The following is an 18,040-nucleotide window of genomic DNA, read 5'->3' on the forward strand; positions in this document are numbered from 1 at the left end:
TAAAAAAGTCAAGCTTTCTTTTGAGACTATTTAAAAAAAATCGTAGATGCCTAAATTGCGAAAAAAGTTAAATAAACAATTGATTTATTGAAAAAATTGTTTCAACAATTTTTTTGTTATAAATAATAAAATAGTATGAAAGCGTGTAAAAAGCTCTTTCCAAAACCCTCATGAAAATTTTAAATCGCGTAATTAGAAAGGAAGTTACAGACGTTTGAAACTACCCCTGCAGGCATTGGGATTGAAAATTCAACCCCCCCTCACTTGGGGAGGGTTGGTAATCCTGGTCTATAAGTTTGTGGATTAACTACTGTTGGGTAGGCGAACATATTCCTAGAATTTAGAGACAATCGAAAAACATGACTTTTTGAGTTGGGGCAGTTGAGGAATAATGCCCCATATAATTTTTATAGACTTTTTTATTGTTATAACATTAATTTATATGTATATTGTCTGGCCTATTATTTGATAGATTAAGCTTGTCGCGAAAAAGACGAATTTTATTTTCGGGACGATTATTTGGTTATAAATGTATGTATTGTTTTTTTTTTTTGTAGGAAATATTTGTTGTTGTTAAAAGTACCACTATTTGGTTGAAAACTTGATGTAACTTGTTGAAAAAAATTTTTTTTTTTGGTAGAAAAAAATCATCTTTGTTAAAAACTTTCGGTTATATATTGATGTAATTTGTTGTAAATCCATATTTTGTATAGAAATTTAATCTTTTTGTTGAATGCTCAACTCTATGCTGAGAAATGTATTTTGTTAAAAATCGTCTTTTCGGTAAAAAAAGTTAATCTTCTTGGTTACAAATTTAACTATTTGATTGAAATCTGATGTACTTTGATACACAATTCTTTTTTGGTGAAAAATAATCTTCTTTGTTACTAAATTTTGGTTAAAAATGAATGTAATTTTTTTCAAAATCATATTTTGTATAGAAATGTAATCTTTTGGTTGAAAACTCAACTATTTGCTAAGAAATGCATGTCTTTTGTTTAAAAATTGATCTTTTTGATAAAGAAATTAATCCTCTTGGTTACAAATTTTACTATTTGGTTGAAATTTGATGTAATTTGATACAAAATTCGTCTTTTTTGGTAGAAAATAATCTTCTTTGTTAATAAATTTTTGTTAAAAATTAATGTAATTTGTTGCAAATTCATATTTTGTATAGAAATGTAATTTTTTGGTTGAAAACTCAACTATTTGTTGAGAAATGTATTTTGTTAAAAATTCGTCTTTTCTGTAAAAAAATTAATCCTCTTGGTTACAAATTTAACTATTTGGTTAAAATTTGGTACAAAATTCTTCTGTTTTGATAGAAAATAATCTTCTTTGGCAATAAATTTTAGTTAAAAATTAATGTTATTTGTTGCAAATTCATATTTTGTATAGAAATGTAACCTTTTGGTTGGAAACTGCAATATTTGCTGAGAAATGTATGTATTTTGTTAAAAATTAATCTTTTTGGTGAAAAAATTAATCCTCTTGGTTACAATTTTAACTATTTGGTTGAAAATTGATGAAATTTGTTCAAAAATTCTTATTTTTTGTTAAAAAGTAATCTTCTTTGTTAAAAAAAATCGTATGCTGTATGAATGATATGGTATTGTTTGAAATATATAGTATATAGCACCCTATATTTATGTATTTTTATAAGAATAATAATTATAATAATAATGTACCAAAATAATGTTCTCGTTCTCTATAAAATAATTTGAAAATAAATTTGCATTTTTAAAAGAAACATTCGGTTTTTTAATTTGCTTTTTATAGAACTCCTGCAGCATATCTCATGCATCCAAGTATATGGTCCTATTATCGAACAAAAAAAGATGTACGATACAATAGAAATGGATATAGCTACATTTAGATTAGATGTTCTAACCAAGGTGATAGTAGGAGTCTCCAATATAACTGGATGAGGCAGCTAAGTTATAGTATTAGGTATCCTCAGTTAGATGCCACTGCCAATTTTAACTCATCCAATAAAAATGGCTGTCTCAGACAACTAATGGGATGGCGCTGCAGAATCCAACTAAATTGGATACCACATCCAATTCTCAGGTTCCACCATACAATTATTTTTGTGAGTGATGCACACGTAATTATACGTTTCGTCTATTAGGTTTGTACTTTAAAACTTGTTATGTCAAAAATAGCGAGGAAATTAATTAAAAAATTTCAGGACTTTTTAAAACAATTTGGTTCTTTGGAGAATTGGCGATAAGATTATTCTTCAGTACTTTCGTTGGGTGTGAATCTTCGGCTCAGGCTATCTTAGTAGAGCTGAATGCTTTTCAGATTTTCACTGTTTTTGGGATAATGTTGTCAGTTTAAAAGATGCTGTGTTCAAAGTGTGTGCAGTTCAAAATACTTCGTAATAATAGAAGAAAGCGTGATATGTTATTAATAAATGTATATTAGTCACTAATAAAGTTATTTGTAGAAGACTCATAAGCAAGGTGAAATCCAAAATTTATGCTAGTTCCATGATTTGCTTGACAGCAAAACTGCATGAAAATACTAAAGACTGACAAAACTCGTTCGTGACTGCGTTGTAAATATAAAGAATATCGTTGCATTGTTCTTCATCAAATCTCTTGAGAATTAACATATATCCATTTCATGAGATGATTTTTCTCTCGTGTTAAACTAGTTATAGGTACCTTTGAAATATCAGATACATAATAAAATCGAAAGTTCTTAAAACTGTCACTTCAAAAAAGGGCGTACATTTTATTTTAAACTAATTAAACTCCATAGAAGGAAATTAATTATTACACAGTAAAAAAAAAGTGTTTAAAATGATACTGAAATCAATACCATTTTGATATGCAACAAAAATGATACTGAATTCAACAGAATTTTGATCGGCCAGAGTGAATGATCTAATTTTAAGTTCATAATGATCTGATTCGGGTGCATGTGTGGAGTGAAACCAAGATGACTGATGTTCTTAGAGTACTTTAACTCATTTGCAAGCTTTGTATGGTTTTTGATCGTGCAGTGTACTTGAAAAGTTAAAAAAATAACGAAATCTGATATTAGAAAATATCATCTGTTAAGTGTAGCTGTCACTTCCGTGCGGTTAGATAGCATTTTTAGGTTATATCGTTATGACACCGGCGCTAAGAATTGGCGGCCATTCTGTTGAGTCTGAAAAATCTTTTAAATTGACAACATTATGCGAAAAACAATGAAAATATGAAAAGCATTCAGCTTTACCAAGATAGCATTAGCCGCTGATTCTCACCCAACAAAAGTACTGAAGAATAATCTTATCGCCAATACTCCAAACAACCAAATTGTTTTAAAAGGTCCTGAAATTTTTTAATTACTTTCCTCGCTATTGTTGACAAAACAAGTTTTAAACTACAAACCTAAGAGACGAAACATATAATTCTGTGTGCATGTGCTTCGAATTTCGAGGTTTGTTTTGGAGAACAGGTGACAATGAGTTCATTACGTAGCTCCTTTCCATCTACCTCCCTCGTTCGTCTAATACCATCATCTCTCTTCCGTGTATCTGAACCCTGAAATGAATCTTTAAGAAATGTCCTTCATTCGTCACTCCCTATCTTCTCACTTATCCCCATCCTACGTTTTATAACCCTACTAATTATCTCCCACACGTCCCCTTCTATTACTTGTTTTTCACCTTTCTCTTCATCATTTTACATTCCCTATCTCACCACGACTTCACTATTCCATTTTTCTTCTTCCTAAATACCTTCTTTTGCACACACTCTTTCATTTTTACTTTTAAATCCTACCGTATTTCGTCCACCGACTCCTCCTCGAAGCTTAAGTTGCCCAACTTCTCCTGATACTTCTCTATCGCCTCTATCGTCCATGACACCCTCTTCCCTTACAAATCCTTCTTCCCCACCCTGCCTACTATACCCTCCCTCTTTATTGGCCTCCCTTCTACTGCGAATTTCTCGATCTCCTCCCACCGTTGCATATTAATGATCACATAGTCTATCACCGATACCCCCATCTTACTCACATACGTGTATTCAACCTCTTCGTCCCCTGTTACTATACCATTCGTAAGCGCCCAGCCTCTGTCCTCCATCCAGTTTCTCAGAATCTCCCCCTCTTTATTTATTATCTTATACTTCGATTTTCTTTCGAATCTCTCCCCTTCCTGGTACAGCCCCCCTCCAGTTTCCCATTAAATCCCCCCCCCCCCCCAAGTACCACCATGACCTTATCTCTCTCTTTTAGTAAGTCTTTCACCCTTTCCTTAACCCTTTACATCACATCCTTAGTGTACACAGTCACCAACTTGTACGTTACCCCGCCTATCTTTATTGCCCTCATTTGCAGGTTCTACCCCTCTCCCTCCCCATGAACTTCTTCCTCTAATCCATCCCTAACGCCTGTTCTAATTCCTCCACCAAGCCTTTTTTTCCTTTTTACTCTGACTCCCTCTTGTAGCCTCCATCTATAACCCCTTGGCAACTTTGGCTCTACTCTATCCCATTCTTTTCTCTCTACCCACGTCTCTACTAGTCCAATCACATCAAATTCTTGCACATAACTCCAGAAATTCTCATCTTTCTTCTTAACCCCTGGTACGTTCTAGTACAGCACCTTTAACACTCCTCCACCCTGCTCTACTCCCACCCCCCTACTTCCCACGAAACAAGCTCCCCTGCACTTCCTTCATCATTTTCATCTCCTCGTCCTATACCCACATTTTCTCGTCTATTTTCATTTTTCGATAGCCTACCTTCGCCGCTCTCCCTTCACTTATCTCCTTCCTTGCTCTGGCATTTAGTATTCTCTGCACATCCCTTTCCTTCCTCGTTGAATCTTGATCGATAAAAACCTTCTTATCCTTTAGCCTATTTTTGTTATGCATTACTCCTAATTTTTCTTCTCAGTTCTCCAATTACACTATTGCCACTTCATTCTCCTTTCTTCCCTCCATCCTTACTTTCCTTACATCACCTTTAACCCACCCTATGCTCTGTAGCTGCGCTTCAGCCCCCTAGTAATCCTCTTATTACTATATTATTTCTTCTATCTGCCTTCTCTCCATCCTCAACACTATTGCTCTTATCCTTTCTCTATCCGCTCTCTCCTCCTTTTCATTCTTACGCTCTCGCACTTTCTCTTCTATCACAATCTTCACCTGCTGCCAAATACCTTGCTTTTCGCCCTCTCATCTGTCAACTGCCTCCATTCCCGACATGTCCTCCATCTTCTCCAACCTTTTTTCCGCCCTTTCCTTCCACACCCCAATATCTTCTTGTATCTCCTTTATTTCATCCTCTTTTTCCTTTCTCACCGACGCCCACTTCCTCTACAATTCTCCTACTTTCTCCCTCAGCTCTTTTACTTCCGTTTCCCATCTCTCATCTCTTACCCTCAGGTCCTCCCTCATACTTTCCATCTGCTTCATAGCCCCCCTTACGTCCTCCCTTAACCCTCTGATCTTGCCTATCAGCACCTCGGGAGCCTCCTTCTCCATCTGCCCCTCAATTTTTAGAAGGGGTGACCTACGTGTTCTTACGCTTTTTTTAAAGGGACTCTTTAGCGCGCTTTTCTCCGAACTCTCTTTACATCCCCTTTTCCTCTTCAAGAGATCTCCCCCCCCTCTTTCACTGGGCGCTATCTCCCTTGCCTTGTCGCTTTCTTTGCTCTGATTCTTCCCTCTCCCTGACACTCTACTCGTAACCGGGCCACGCACAGCTAGCCGTCAGATCCTTCTGGAAATTCTCTCCCCGCCTAATTCACTACCAGCACTGGCAGTACCCTCGTTGACCACCTTCCGCTCTTCAGTCGGTAATTTTGACCTATCTATGGAAAAAAGTACGTACTGCAGACAACAGATGTCTCTTGAAGCTGCTGTCGCTTACTGTATCCAAATTTCTCTTTCTTTGTACTATTTCACCCTTTACACTCTCTGCAGACACCCTTTTCTCTCCCCTAACATCCCCCAGCACTATGAGAACCACCCTTGTCCACTATGAAGGCCCGAAATGCTTATTACAAAACTACCCTGCTCCCTCTTCAACCTATTCTCACTCTCCTTATTTAGACAAATCCCACCTCACAACTACAATGAAAATTAATATTTAACTTCCCAATTCACACCTCACAATCCTACTTACCTTCTAGACTTCCACCCTCACACTCCATTCACACTTTCCCCACAAACTCTGTCAAAAACTTCTCAACACTTGTCACTGCACACTTTCTCACTACCGCCACCAACATGCAAGTCTATCGGCAGGGTAGAAGAAAAGTTCATATGCTAGTAAAGTAAAATATTTCGCACATATAGAAGTCCATCAACTCTTGTTTTTGAAGTAAGGCTTTTCATTGATATTTTGAAAAACAACATTTTCAGAATCTTCTGAAGGGGTATGCTTCTTGAGATCACCCCAAACTAGTAAGTTAGGTTTTATGTGTACGGGGATAGCTTCCCCCTAGCACTCAGGCTGTAAAGCTTATTATGCACACCCGTGTTAATACTCAAGGCAGTGCTTCGAATTCGGTCATCTTCGCCGAGTGTTACCATCGTTCTGAGAATATACCTCTAAGGTGTCAAGCATACTTGATACACAGTAAATGATGTCCAACTTTGTAACAGGCAAAGTGATCTTTACCGAATCTGCCATTCGACACCCTCACTAGCAGGCCGAGGAAGCAGAATACGACCAGTCTAGGATGGACAGTTAGATTCGAAGCACTGTCTTGAGGGGTATGGTTTTCGATTACTCCGAACTAGCAGAGTTGATAAATGTTTAAAATTTAAAAAAAAACGTTGAAATTTTTGGTTATCTTTAAAACGGTGAAAGAAAAGGGTGGGGTGAAACTTTCAGGATTTCTAAAGATTTCAGAAAGGTTTGTATTTTTGGATATTTTCTAATACATATTGTTAATATTTTATTTCACAACAAAATTGATATTTTTTACTTTTATTTTTGGGAGTAGCATTAAAAAAAATGTATTTGTAGATTTATCAAAGAAAGTTTTATGTGTACTAAAACTATACCTAATTAATTTCCAGTGGCTAAGAATAATTTGAAAAAAAATTTTATTACTTTCAGGTAATTGAAATTTAGAGTTTTGGCATAAAATGTGAAAGAAACAAAAGTTTAATTTACTATGATGTAATTAAAAAAGAGATGGTATTTTACAACTGTTTAAGCATTTTTTATGAAAAAAATTCACACTAAAGAAATTTTTCAATGAAAAGGCCTACATTTTTTACGAAAAAAAACTAAGAATGACTCTTCGATCACTTTTCGCTATGATATTTGGCAAGTTTACAATATTATTAGTGACTATTTGATATGATCATTTCCAAATTGACATCAATTAATAATTGCTTAAACAGTTTTCATAAACAAATAATGATTTTGTCTACATTCAAAGAAATGCGGTCAATTTTTGTTTACAGAATCGACTAGAAATGTCTTTACGATGACTCCTTAATATGGAACTTTATGAAATCACAACAATTATTAATTATTTTAAAAACTAATCGTAATATATCATTATTTTCTCTTATATTTGATGCAAAAACTCTGGATTTCAATGAGATAAACGTTTTTAATCCCGAAAAATGAGATTCGTTAATTGGTTTAGGTATAACATAATAAACAATTTTTTAAATTATTTTCAACCACTACAAATTATTGCTATTTAGTTTTGAACATACAGTAGACCTTTCAAAAATGAGTACTTAAAAAAAATGTCAAATTTGACGTTCAAGTAGCATGAATAGTGCAGGATAAAAATTTATTTGTCCACAGAAACTTTTTTGGTCCCATTGTGCTAGCTCAAAGTAATATCAAAATAATTTAACAAATTTAAAAAATGTCTCCTATTTTAATCTTATAATTTAGAGGAGGTTTAGAGGAGGTTCACACTCAAGATCAACTGGGTTGATTTGGTGTCCCTTTTCACGTTGATCATAGTCCAGTTCTCCACCTTTAATGTGGGGTTCTGGACATTCATCCTCTTGAGGATGGATGTAGGTTCTTTAGAACTCGGGATAATGTTGCCATGTCTTACTCCGGCGATCATTTTCTCGAAAGCCACCTCTGTGACCGCTGCTTTCTCCATACTGAACTTTCCTCGTGGAAAGTTCTTCGAAACAGCGGCCATTTTACTGTGGCTTTGGAGGGTGAGACTGCAAGAGTCACCTGGGTCACCTACCTTACCCCTCTTACTTGCTCTGTCCTCCTTTGGAGTAATGTCATCAGACCGAGACTGTTTTGGGGTCTCTGGCTTAGGAGTTACCTCGCGCTGCATTTTAAGTTGCTGGCGATGGTACTTTCTTCTGGCAGTAGTACTATAAAATCCTTTTCTTGGGGCCTCCTGCAGTCCTATAGTTCTCCGTCGCTTTGGCTTCTAAGCTGTGGCTATTTAAAGCCTCACCTCCAGCCGTACTACTCGAGGTACCAGGAACTGCATCAGCCCCCTGCTGACTCGAAGGTGATTTACCACCTTCAGTGATTTCCATCTTCTCTTCTCGGGAGAAGATGGAGTGTTCACGGCAGTTTTTATTGAAGTCACTTGTTCATGCATTTTAATAATGTTACTTTTATTTTCATTTATGGCATTCATTTTGTTCCCATGAGTAGTTGGGGAAAAACAAGGTCCGTCTCTATAGAGCCCAGCTTGTTAGGATAAGGCACTTTTACACTGGGAGGTTGCCCGTTATCCCAGCACACCGTTTGAGTCGCCATTCCCTGGTGACATTCAGCCTTCGACACGGTAGTTCACTTCTTGGCTCAGGGAGCTGTTTTGGGAGCCGAGTGCTACTCGATGTTCACTGCTTGGTCGAATTCACACTGATACTTCCACCCTACTAACCATCAACTCCAGCCCATAAGTGTCATCCTCGTTGTGGGTTCCAGGTCGTTGTTATCCGCGGAATTTCTTAGGCCTTCTCATCACGACCAGGTCCGAACTCTTCTTCTTCTTATGCAGGGAAATCTAATTCTCCGTCATAGGGAGTAAAAGTGTTCACGCGTTCCATAGATGAGGATGTGCCACCTATAGGAAATGACATAGGATCTTATAAAGGATCCTATATAGGTTCCTGTATGCGATCCTATATAGGATCCTGTATATGTTCTTGTATAGGACTATATTCATGTTCGCAGTGGTATTCTATGATACCTCTGGCTACGCAGAATTTTTTTGGTTCTCGAGTTGCACCTACAGACATCCACCATTAGGCACCATGAGGTACTATTAGTTAGGTACCATTGTGTACATTATTAGGGAGGATCCTATATCATTTCCTCTATGTGGCATCTATAGGTGAAACATATAGGATCCTATGCAGAATCCTATAGCAGATCTTATGTAGGTTCCTACATACCCGGTAATAAGCGTAAAATAGAGAAAAATTAATATTTTCAGATTTCAGAGCAAAAGTGAAGATTATTCTATTATTTTGATATGCGCGATTTTTCCATCTGTTTAAAATGCCATAATATGAATAAGATACCTCCTGAACTTATTCACTTCCATTTCTATAGCGACCGCCACACAGTTTTCTATTCTGCCAGAGAGAACATGTTTTCAATATATTCAATTCCTTCTTATTGTACCGGTAACACACCTCGCAGAGATATTTCTTATTCTTAAGAAGTGGTCATATTTTGATTTTATTTAATTCCTTCTAATAAGTTCACAAAATATGTATGTATGTAATGTAAGTTCTGAAATTTAAATTCTAACCAAATGAACTCTGCCTCTCTAGAGTTAAAATTATTTAAGTTCACACATTAGAATAGATTTATTTGGTGCATTTTTAAGACTTTTGAATAAATTGTTAAAATATAAATAAATATAAATTTGGATATTTTCCGAATTTATAAGTTATAAAACGATTTAATAATGAAAAGTAGGTTAAATAAATGCTTTAGTTAAACTGTACTAAGTCGATTGAGAGGAATAAGATTTGCACTTTTTCTGTTTCCGTTGGGGGATTTTCAGGCGGAGGAAAAATCGCGTATTCATAGGAATGCAAATTCTTAACTTTTCTGAATTCAACGCTTATTACCGGGTGGGATCCTATATAGGAACCTATATAGGAATTTTCAGTAGGGCACTCTATTTTCCGTTCATGGAACACGTGTGACATTCTAGTTAGATAACAGTTGTATCACTCTGTGATATATCAGTTACATTGCACAATTCCAGAACTGTTATGTGTCCTTATATCAACAGTGTTGCAAGACAAGATGTGACCTTTATTTTCTGTCACTGGAACCCGTGCGACATTCTATTGACATCACAGTTATATCTTCGTGCAGGTGACGTAAAGCAAGCACACAGCATGTTTCGGACTAGGTCAATGACGTCTAGTGACGTGCCAAGTACATCAGTTCTAATTTTTATGAATATTAAGAACAATTGTATAGAAGAGAACTGAAAGAGGATTGTTTTACGCTCCGCGTGAAACAGTTTTTCGCATATGACGAAACTACGTGTTATCGTGTCAACATGTTAAAATTAACAGTAGCCATTTCTACGTGTGGCATACTAGCGATGTGTATGAGAAGATGTAGTATTTCAATGCATTATGTACGTACCTTAATGTATAGGACCTCAGTCTCCTTATGTCTATTCTATGTATACTCGTATGTTTTGCATTTTTGTCAGCACCGCGAATTCGCAAACAGGATTGAGGAGAAGGAAACGTGAGCGTAATGCGAAAAATTATGTAATGATGGACTCTTATTCCATTTGAAAAGTTACCCCGTATAAATTCAATTTTTAACAAAATTCTGAATTATTTTCTAATTATGACAATGTTTTTATCGCAAGTCTAAATATCAATTTCTTCTGACAGGATTACCATGCGATTCTAATTTACGCCCGAGACGAAAGAGCGGTCTTTTATGATTTGGATAGTTGTCTTCCATTTCCTATCCACTTTCGGAAGTATGCAAAGGAAACATTTAGATCAGACGAAGCTCTTTGTCTTGAATATCACAGAAGGTTCAGGTTAGTTCCTGCAAGTGCATATTTACAACATTTTGCATCGAACAGGCAACATATGAAACGTGAGAATGGGACGTGGATTAAACCTCCTCCCGCGCATCCTCCTATTTCTATTCCCAGTATGTGCATTTTATTTTAACAATCATAATAGCATAGATTATTTAATTATCTGCAATTTGATTCGACCACAAAAAACAATGCCTGTTTTATATTTAAGACTGCAAAGACAACTTAGATACGTTTATCAAAATGAATCAAGGATCTGGATATGGAGAAGTAATAAGTCTGGATCAACTAGTGAATCGGTTCTGCAGATTAAACACCAATGCAACAGCACCTCAACAACCTCAAGCACAAGCAACGCAAACTTAAATAAATTGCAAAATTGATTTACGAGGGTTAGTAATCTTGAAAGCGTTACTCTAAATGGCTGCAACCTTAGGAAATTGTGCAATTTCATGTCTTTAAGAAGCAAACTTGAAAAGGTAAAATATCTTTTGGTAATGTCGTTACTCTTGCGAGTAAGAAAAAAATGCAACCTAAGACGAATTTTATAATGCGAAAAACATGCGTGCATTAGAAATATAGACATATTTCTTTACGTTTTTCGCATTCAATAAATTTGCAAAGCGGCGAAAGCAAAGACGAATTTGAGCTTGCGGGAAACTAGAGTAGAGTAGATATATACAAATTTGTTCTCATTTTTGTATCTGCATATCCATTGTATTAAATAAATAATTTGTACTTAAAAATAAATACTTTGAATAATTTTGGTGTTATTTTCCGTCCTTCACTTATCATTTGTTTCTAAAACGTGACGAACTGCATTTCTTTAACAATTAATTTTTAATTGCGTATACTTTTTTTCAAACACCATTGAATAAACATAAAATCAACAAAATATAATTCACATTCAATAGCAAAATTAATTCGTTAATTGTGCAAATCGTGAAAATAATAAAAAGAACATGACGAGATAAGCATTAAATGTATCCATTACGAACTTTTGATGTGGGATTGTTAATTAGCGAAAAAAGTTAGACGAAATTTTAAAAAAATTATCTCAATATGTTGCTTCGTCCACGAGATTGCATTTTTCTTCTTGATTTTTCTTCTCTACGAAAACGACGTTTTCTTTCTTACTCATGACTTTAACCGATCTAAAAAGTTAGTCTCTACTCTTAACGTACGCTTTACATAATACCATTATTATGTGCAGCCGCAATTTTTTGCATTTCTACACGTGATCGAAAGTATATGAAAGATATGAAAGTATTATTTTTTCAACCTTTACACCAAGAATGTTTTTTTAGAAACTTCTAAATTAAAAAGAAAAATAGTACCATAAAAATAGAACAAATGTTTAAACGTAAAGAAATAGTCAAATTAAATTATATAAACATAGAACACAAAGAAAAGAGATTTTCTGTTATTCTTATCTTTTTTCAAACTTTTTCTCGTGCGAACCCGGCTTTTTATCACAGCCACAAGCTAAGTCTAGTGACAGATGAGTTGACGATGTTATAAGATAATTTAACAAAAAGCTTGAAACCTCCTGCGATAAAGTTGTAGGCACTCAATTAAGAGCACGGCGTAGTTAGTCAGTTTTTCCAATGCGACAGGTGTTTAATAAAAACGCCTTCTAAGCTGCCGCAAATACCCTACTGTCTCCTAAATGTAAAAGATGTATATTGCATCTTGCGTGCACATTTCCTGTAGCCGAAGTCACAATAGGATCAATAGATGCATAATTCACATTCCACCGTATGATCTTTACTTCATGCGTTAATTCCCTATACTTATTGCCTCTTTCATTTGTTTTCTCACATCAAGATGTCAGGTCGATTAGATCGTATGTAATGATCCGCTTAGACAGTAACATCCCAATATAAGATGTAATCCTTGTGTTCTAAAACGGGCATTGGAATGTACTCGTATCTATAGAAAGGCATCCATTCTGTTAAGAGTCCTAGGTTTAGGCCCAGTTGTTAATGTATAATGCCCGCTACATCATTATGCCTCTGCGTATATTCTCTCTGAGCCATTACGTGACAACCATCAATAATATGCTTGATGGATTCCTTGGTATCTCCAGATAATTGGTACCGATCAACCACGTCTGGATGTAAGACGCGTTTGCGATCATTTCTGGTGCTGACGACCTTGTCCTGTATCGCAATGGCGAATCCTTTTGTTTCTGGATACAGAACGCTCTTTCTCAGCCAAATATTGGATGCTTCACTATCCACTTCATGTTGATCTAACATTTTCGGGTTTTGCCGTAGATACCCTTCTGTCTCCCTTATTATTTTTTTCTACATGTACGATTCTATTTAACTTTTGAAAGTCGGTGCTAGACCATTTGATGAGCCCGAAGGAGTATGTGAGGACAGGGATGGTATAGGTGTTGATTGCCTTGATTTTGTTTACCGAATTGAGAGAACTTTTCATAATCAATGTATGTCTCGTAGTGAAGGCAGTTGTTGGGCTTGTCTTAACTACCGTATGGTAAATACTTAGTATGGTGTGAGTTAGCATCGCACCCCAGCAGAAGAGGAAGACCCCTTATCTTGCAGTATTCCACCAGTGTACGTACCTCCACTGGTAGATTGGTATCGCTGTCATATGAAAAGTATGCCGATCCTATAACTAGCCTTCCTATTCTTTTAAGATCCGTGACTATCACCATCAGGTCTCTAGAACGTAGCTCAAGCAGCATGACGACGTTGACTCCCTTCGTCAGTATGCAAGCCCTTGGTTTGGTTGCCTTAGGGTCCCTATAACAAAAACTAGCCCCCCCTAAACCCCTTTTGGTATCTCGAACTAACCAGGGTTCTTAGATTAGTGAAATACATGAGTGCCTGGCAGCCATGCTCCTCTGCAATACTGCAGAGGCGCCTTTGCTGTGATGCAAGTTTATTTGGATAATGGTTAGACCGTGAGCAGTCATTTAGGTCTGATCCCGATCTTTCTGTTCACTGACAGGCTCTTCTACCCCCTGGCTGGTAACTTCAAAGTTAACCCATCCAAATTGGTAGAAGGGCCTGTTATTGAGGACCGCAAGAGCACTCATCTGCTACTCAGAAATTTCCACAACTAGGAGATGTTTAATTTCTCTAACTGTGCCCTTTTCATCAGGCCTATCGTGCCTGATTATATGCCAGAATTCTGTCTCAACTGACGGGTTGAATCCCTCTAGCCAAAGGAGGACCACAGACGGGTCCACCAGTTCACCTGGGAACCACGCCGTAGCCTTAACCATCCTCTGGAGCAACTTAACTCCATCCATCTTAAGAGATGCGCCTCCCCAAGGCCTTGTCTCGACCACAGTCTTGCGTACTCAAGCTTTAGCCATTAGGTCAGCTGCCAAAAATACAAAGACCCCTCCCCTGCAGAAGAAGGTCATGAATTTTTGCCATTGATCGGGGACACTCTTTCGTGGGCTCTTCAGGTAGCCTCCCTGAAGAGCTTAAACTGCTCTGTAGTGAGCAGCAAGACCGAGTAGCTTGTACTCGTCACCACCACCGTCAGAGTGTCAGTCCTCTGAGCGGCTGTCAGTCAAGCCCCCGACGACTGCTTGTTCGCCGGCTGCTGAACCCGTGGAGGTTATCCGGTGTCCCCGAGAGGCTACTAGGACACCTTCATAACCCCTAGTTGCCAAAGTGTCATAAGCACGATCACTCTACACCCACAGCTTAGGTAGGTGGTCACATTGAGCGAGAAACTCAACGAATACCCGTGCGCAGGGCACCGTATCAACGTAGGGATGTTTCTTGGTCGCTGTGTGGGCCGCAGGTCATTCCCGTGTCGATTCCAAAAGTTTATAGGGATCCTCTCATCCATATCGATATGCATGCTGGCCGAGGTTTGTTTGAACCCTATGTTTTACACGCGTAAGCCTCACTGCCAACTACAAAATCTTACAGCCCCTAGGGGAGAACGGTGAGGCTAACTTATACTTAAGTTTTTTAGTTATTTATTGTTTTGGTTTTCTCGGGAAAAAAATCATTTTTACATTTTTTTACATTATTCATGGAAAATAATATAAAATCCCTTAAATTTTCCAATGGAAATACTCACAGGGTATGTAGAAAAGAAGCATAAATCTCCGTAATGTTGTCTGGATTTAAACTTGATATGCTGTGTGTCACTGAAACTTCGCTTTCTTCTGATCCGATTTGGGAATTTTCAGGTTGTATCACATAAAGACGTGACCGCTCCCAAGACAGGGGTGCTGGCTAAGCTATTTTAATAAGATAAGACAGCCTTATCAGGTCTTTGGATCGTCACGGCGACTGGATTAGCGAAATTGATACTGCTGGTAATCAGAAGTACTGCTCCTTTCGCTATTCCTGCAATTTCCCCTATCCTCTCATTCGTTTCAATCGAATCTTGTGCACAGTACGGTCGTTTGCTTTTTGTTTTATTTAAAAAAACACCGTGGATTTTCCGATCCTAACTCACTTGATTTAAAGGGGTTACATGGGGCTCTTGTATCCCTTCGTGTTGCTCCTATTGTGCCCGCCTCCATATTTCAGAGGCTAATGAGAGTGACCCCCTCAACCAAACTTTTCGTGGGCAAAGTTCAGGGCAGCTTTGAGCTCGCGCAAGGCTAGTACGTCTTCTGGTCTGGATAGAATCGTCTATAAGGTTGTAATGGGCCTTTTTGACCCTGTCCCTGTATATTAAATGCAGGAACTTCAGACTCAGAGCTGATAAGTCTGCTGTGGACCGTTCTTTTAACTTGAATCAAGTGATGTTGATTAATTGTATTTAATCTCTCAGACGGGCTTACATACTTATATACGGATTACTTCAATGAGGTCGACTTTGTCTCATTGAGATTTAATGAAGCATCTACTACATCATTAAGATACGTAAACGTGTTCAAGAAGTACAATTATTGGTTTGGCAGATTTTTTTACCATGACAAGCGTTATTTTGTGTATTCCGGTAGCATTGGCGCATTTCATAAGTGCAACTCTTTCTTTATTTACATTTAACTCAGACTTGCATTTTTCCCCCGCAAATACAAGCATTTTGGCTGGCATTAGTTTGTGGTTAAGTCCAGTCCAAAGTGGGCTTATGCCAGGAAGGTTATGTACGCATCAAATATTCAGCTTAAGGCGAATCACAGAGGATGTTTTAAAGTAGGAAAAAAAGTTTTCTGTGCATTTGTTGACCTAGAAAAAGGTTTTGAAAGGTTTTAAAGGAAATTGAGTGTCTGTTTCGATATTAATCAAGGAGTTAGACAAGGATGCGTTATGTCTTCATGGTTATATACTCGTATATCACTCATGGACAAGCGTTTAAGAATGGCTCTTTTCGACGAAGAAGGTGTGAATCTCGAAACAGTAAGGGTACGTGAAGTAGCGTACCCAGATGATACGGTTGTTATGGCGAAGCCAATCGAAGACTTGCCAAGAATGTTGAATAGACTGAATGCAAGCATGAAAAGCATGCTATGTAAAGTAAATGACAGTGCACCCAGGGCCAGACGGCGGAAAGAATGGGTAGAATGTGTGAATGAGACCATAGTTGGAAGAGACATAAGAAGCCAACGAAACATGAGAGCCTGCATGAAAAAATGCGTGGACGTAAAAGAAGCTACAAAAGTATCCTGAGACAGAAAAGTATGGCGGAAAATAGTTTATAAAAAGAGTTTCAGTAGAGTAAATTACGCCTCAAACAAAAAACCTTGGGCACTAATGGACCCAAGTGGGAAATCTTGCATAATGACTTTTCAAGGATCTTCGCTTAGGGTGATTGCTAGAGAGATTGATCAGCAACCTGGGTCTGAGTAGTGTTGCGGAACGAACGGGTTATTTTAATAAATAACAAGAGATTTCTGGATCAAGCTAAATATTTTATATCGCTTCTTTAAATTACTGCTTTCCCCACCGATTGAGTCACGCCTACCCCGAAAGGGAAATGGCTTAGTGGTGTGATAATAATAAAAATGAAAAACCTGAAAATAAATGAGGCAAAGAAGACATCCATGATTTATTAATATCCTGAAAGGCATATTATTGATTTGAATAGATGAATATATTATTTATTAAGTACAAAATTACTTAATAAATAAAATTCCTAAACGTTGCAAGCTAGCTGATGGCAGCGGTAGGTTTTTCCCGCTAATTAATGCAAATTTTGTTGCTTTCTTTTGGTTTGAAAATACAGGATAATACAGGATAAAATACATGAAAAAAACAGGATACAGGAATACAGGATAAAACACAAAAACAATGTAAACATTAGAACTAAAATCGACCATATGAGTTATATATACACTGCCCAGCAAACACGTTGTGTAATTGTTCCAGATTAAAAAAGGAACTGTATTCCACAACAGTTGTTACAAGATGGTGACAGAACTGTTCTATAATAAAGAGGTAACAGTGCTCTAGAGCACTGTAATAAAATGGTAGCCGAACTGTTCTAGAACAAAAAGGTGGCAATGTTCTAGGGCAAACTTGTGACAGAATTGTTTTCAAACTATGTTACAGCACTGTTCTCTAACAGTTGCTACGGTATTATTCTAGAACAAACTGCTAAAAGACGTTTTATAACATTTGTTTCAAGTTTTTTATAGAACTGTTCCGTGATAGTGTTATATCGAAGTTCTAGAACCCTGCTACAAGCGTGTTCTAGAACAAATTAGGGACAAAAAGTATTAACTGCTCCAGAACAGTTGTTACGTTATTGTTCTAGAACTGACCAATCACAGACGTTCTGTAACATTTGCTCCAAGCTTGTTCTAGAACTGTGCCGTAATAGTGTATATAGATAGTTTTAGAATTATGTTGCAAATGTGTTCTAGAAAAAATCAAAAACAAAAATTGAGATATATTACTACTCTCTGACCCATCTCGACTCTTCCAAGACCCTCCAGTTACTGTCGAACACCTACCCAAACCAGAGGAGGTCGAAGAATTTTAGAGAGAAATCTACGAAGTTCAGCATAGACTGGACGAAGACTCAGAAAATATAAATAGCTTCAAGGAGGTATGTGTTGCCCTCATAACACCTGATAAAGAATGCCCACCCA

The 18,040-nt window shown here is 37.1% G+C and overlaps 1 protein-coding gene across 1 annotated transcript in view; it reads left to right on the forward strand.

Moving 5' to 3' along the window:
- LOC117175625 (protein N-terminal glutamine amidohydrolase) overlaps positions 1 to 18,040 on the forward strand; it is a 212,151-nt gene that overhangs the window by 145,450 nt on the left and 48,661 nt on the right. Inside the window, exons 3-4 of the mRNA XM_033365334.1 lie at positions 10,841 to 11,111; positions 11,210 to 11,477. Coding sequence (XP_033221225.1) covers positions 10,841 to 11,111; positions 11,210 to 11,364 — 426 coding nt within the window. The 3' untranslated portion in view covers positions 11,365 to 11,477. The remainder of the gene's footprint in view (positions 1 to 10,840; positions 11,112 to 11,209; positions 11,478 to 18,040) is intronic.

The sequence above is a fragment of the Belonocnema kinseyi genome, chromosome 6 (assembly GCF_010883055.1).
Source record: "Belonocnema kinseyi isolate 2016_QV_RU_SX_M_011 chromosome 6, B_treatae_v1, whole genome shotgun sequence".
Lineage (NCBI taxonomy): Eukaryota > Metazoa > Arthropoda > Insecta > Hymenoptera > Cynipidae > Belonocnema > Belonocnema kinseyi.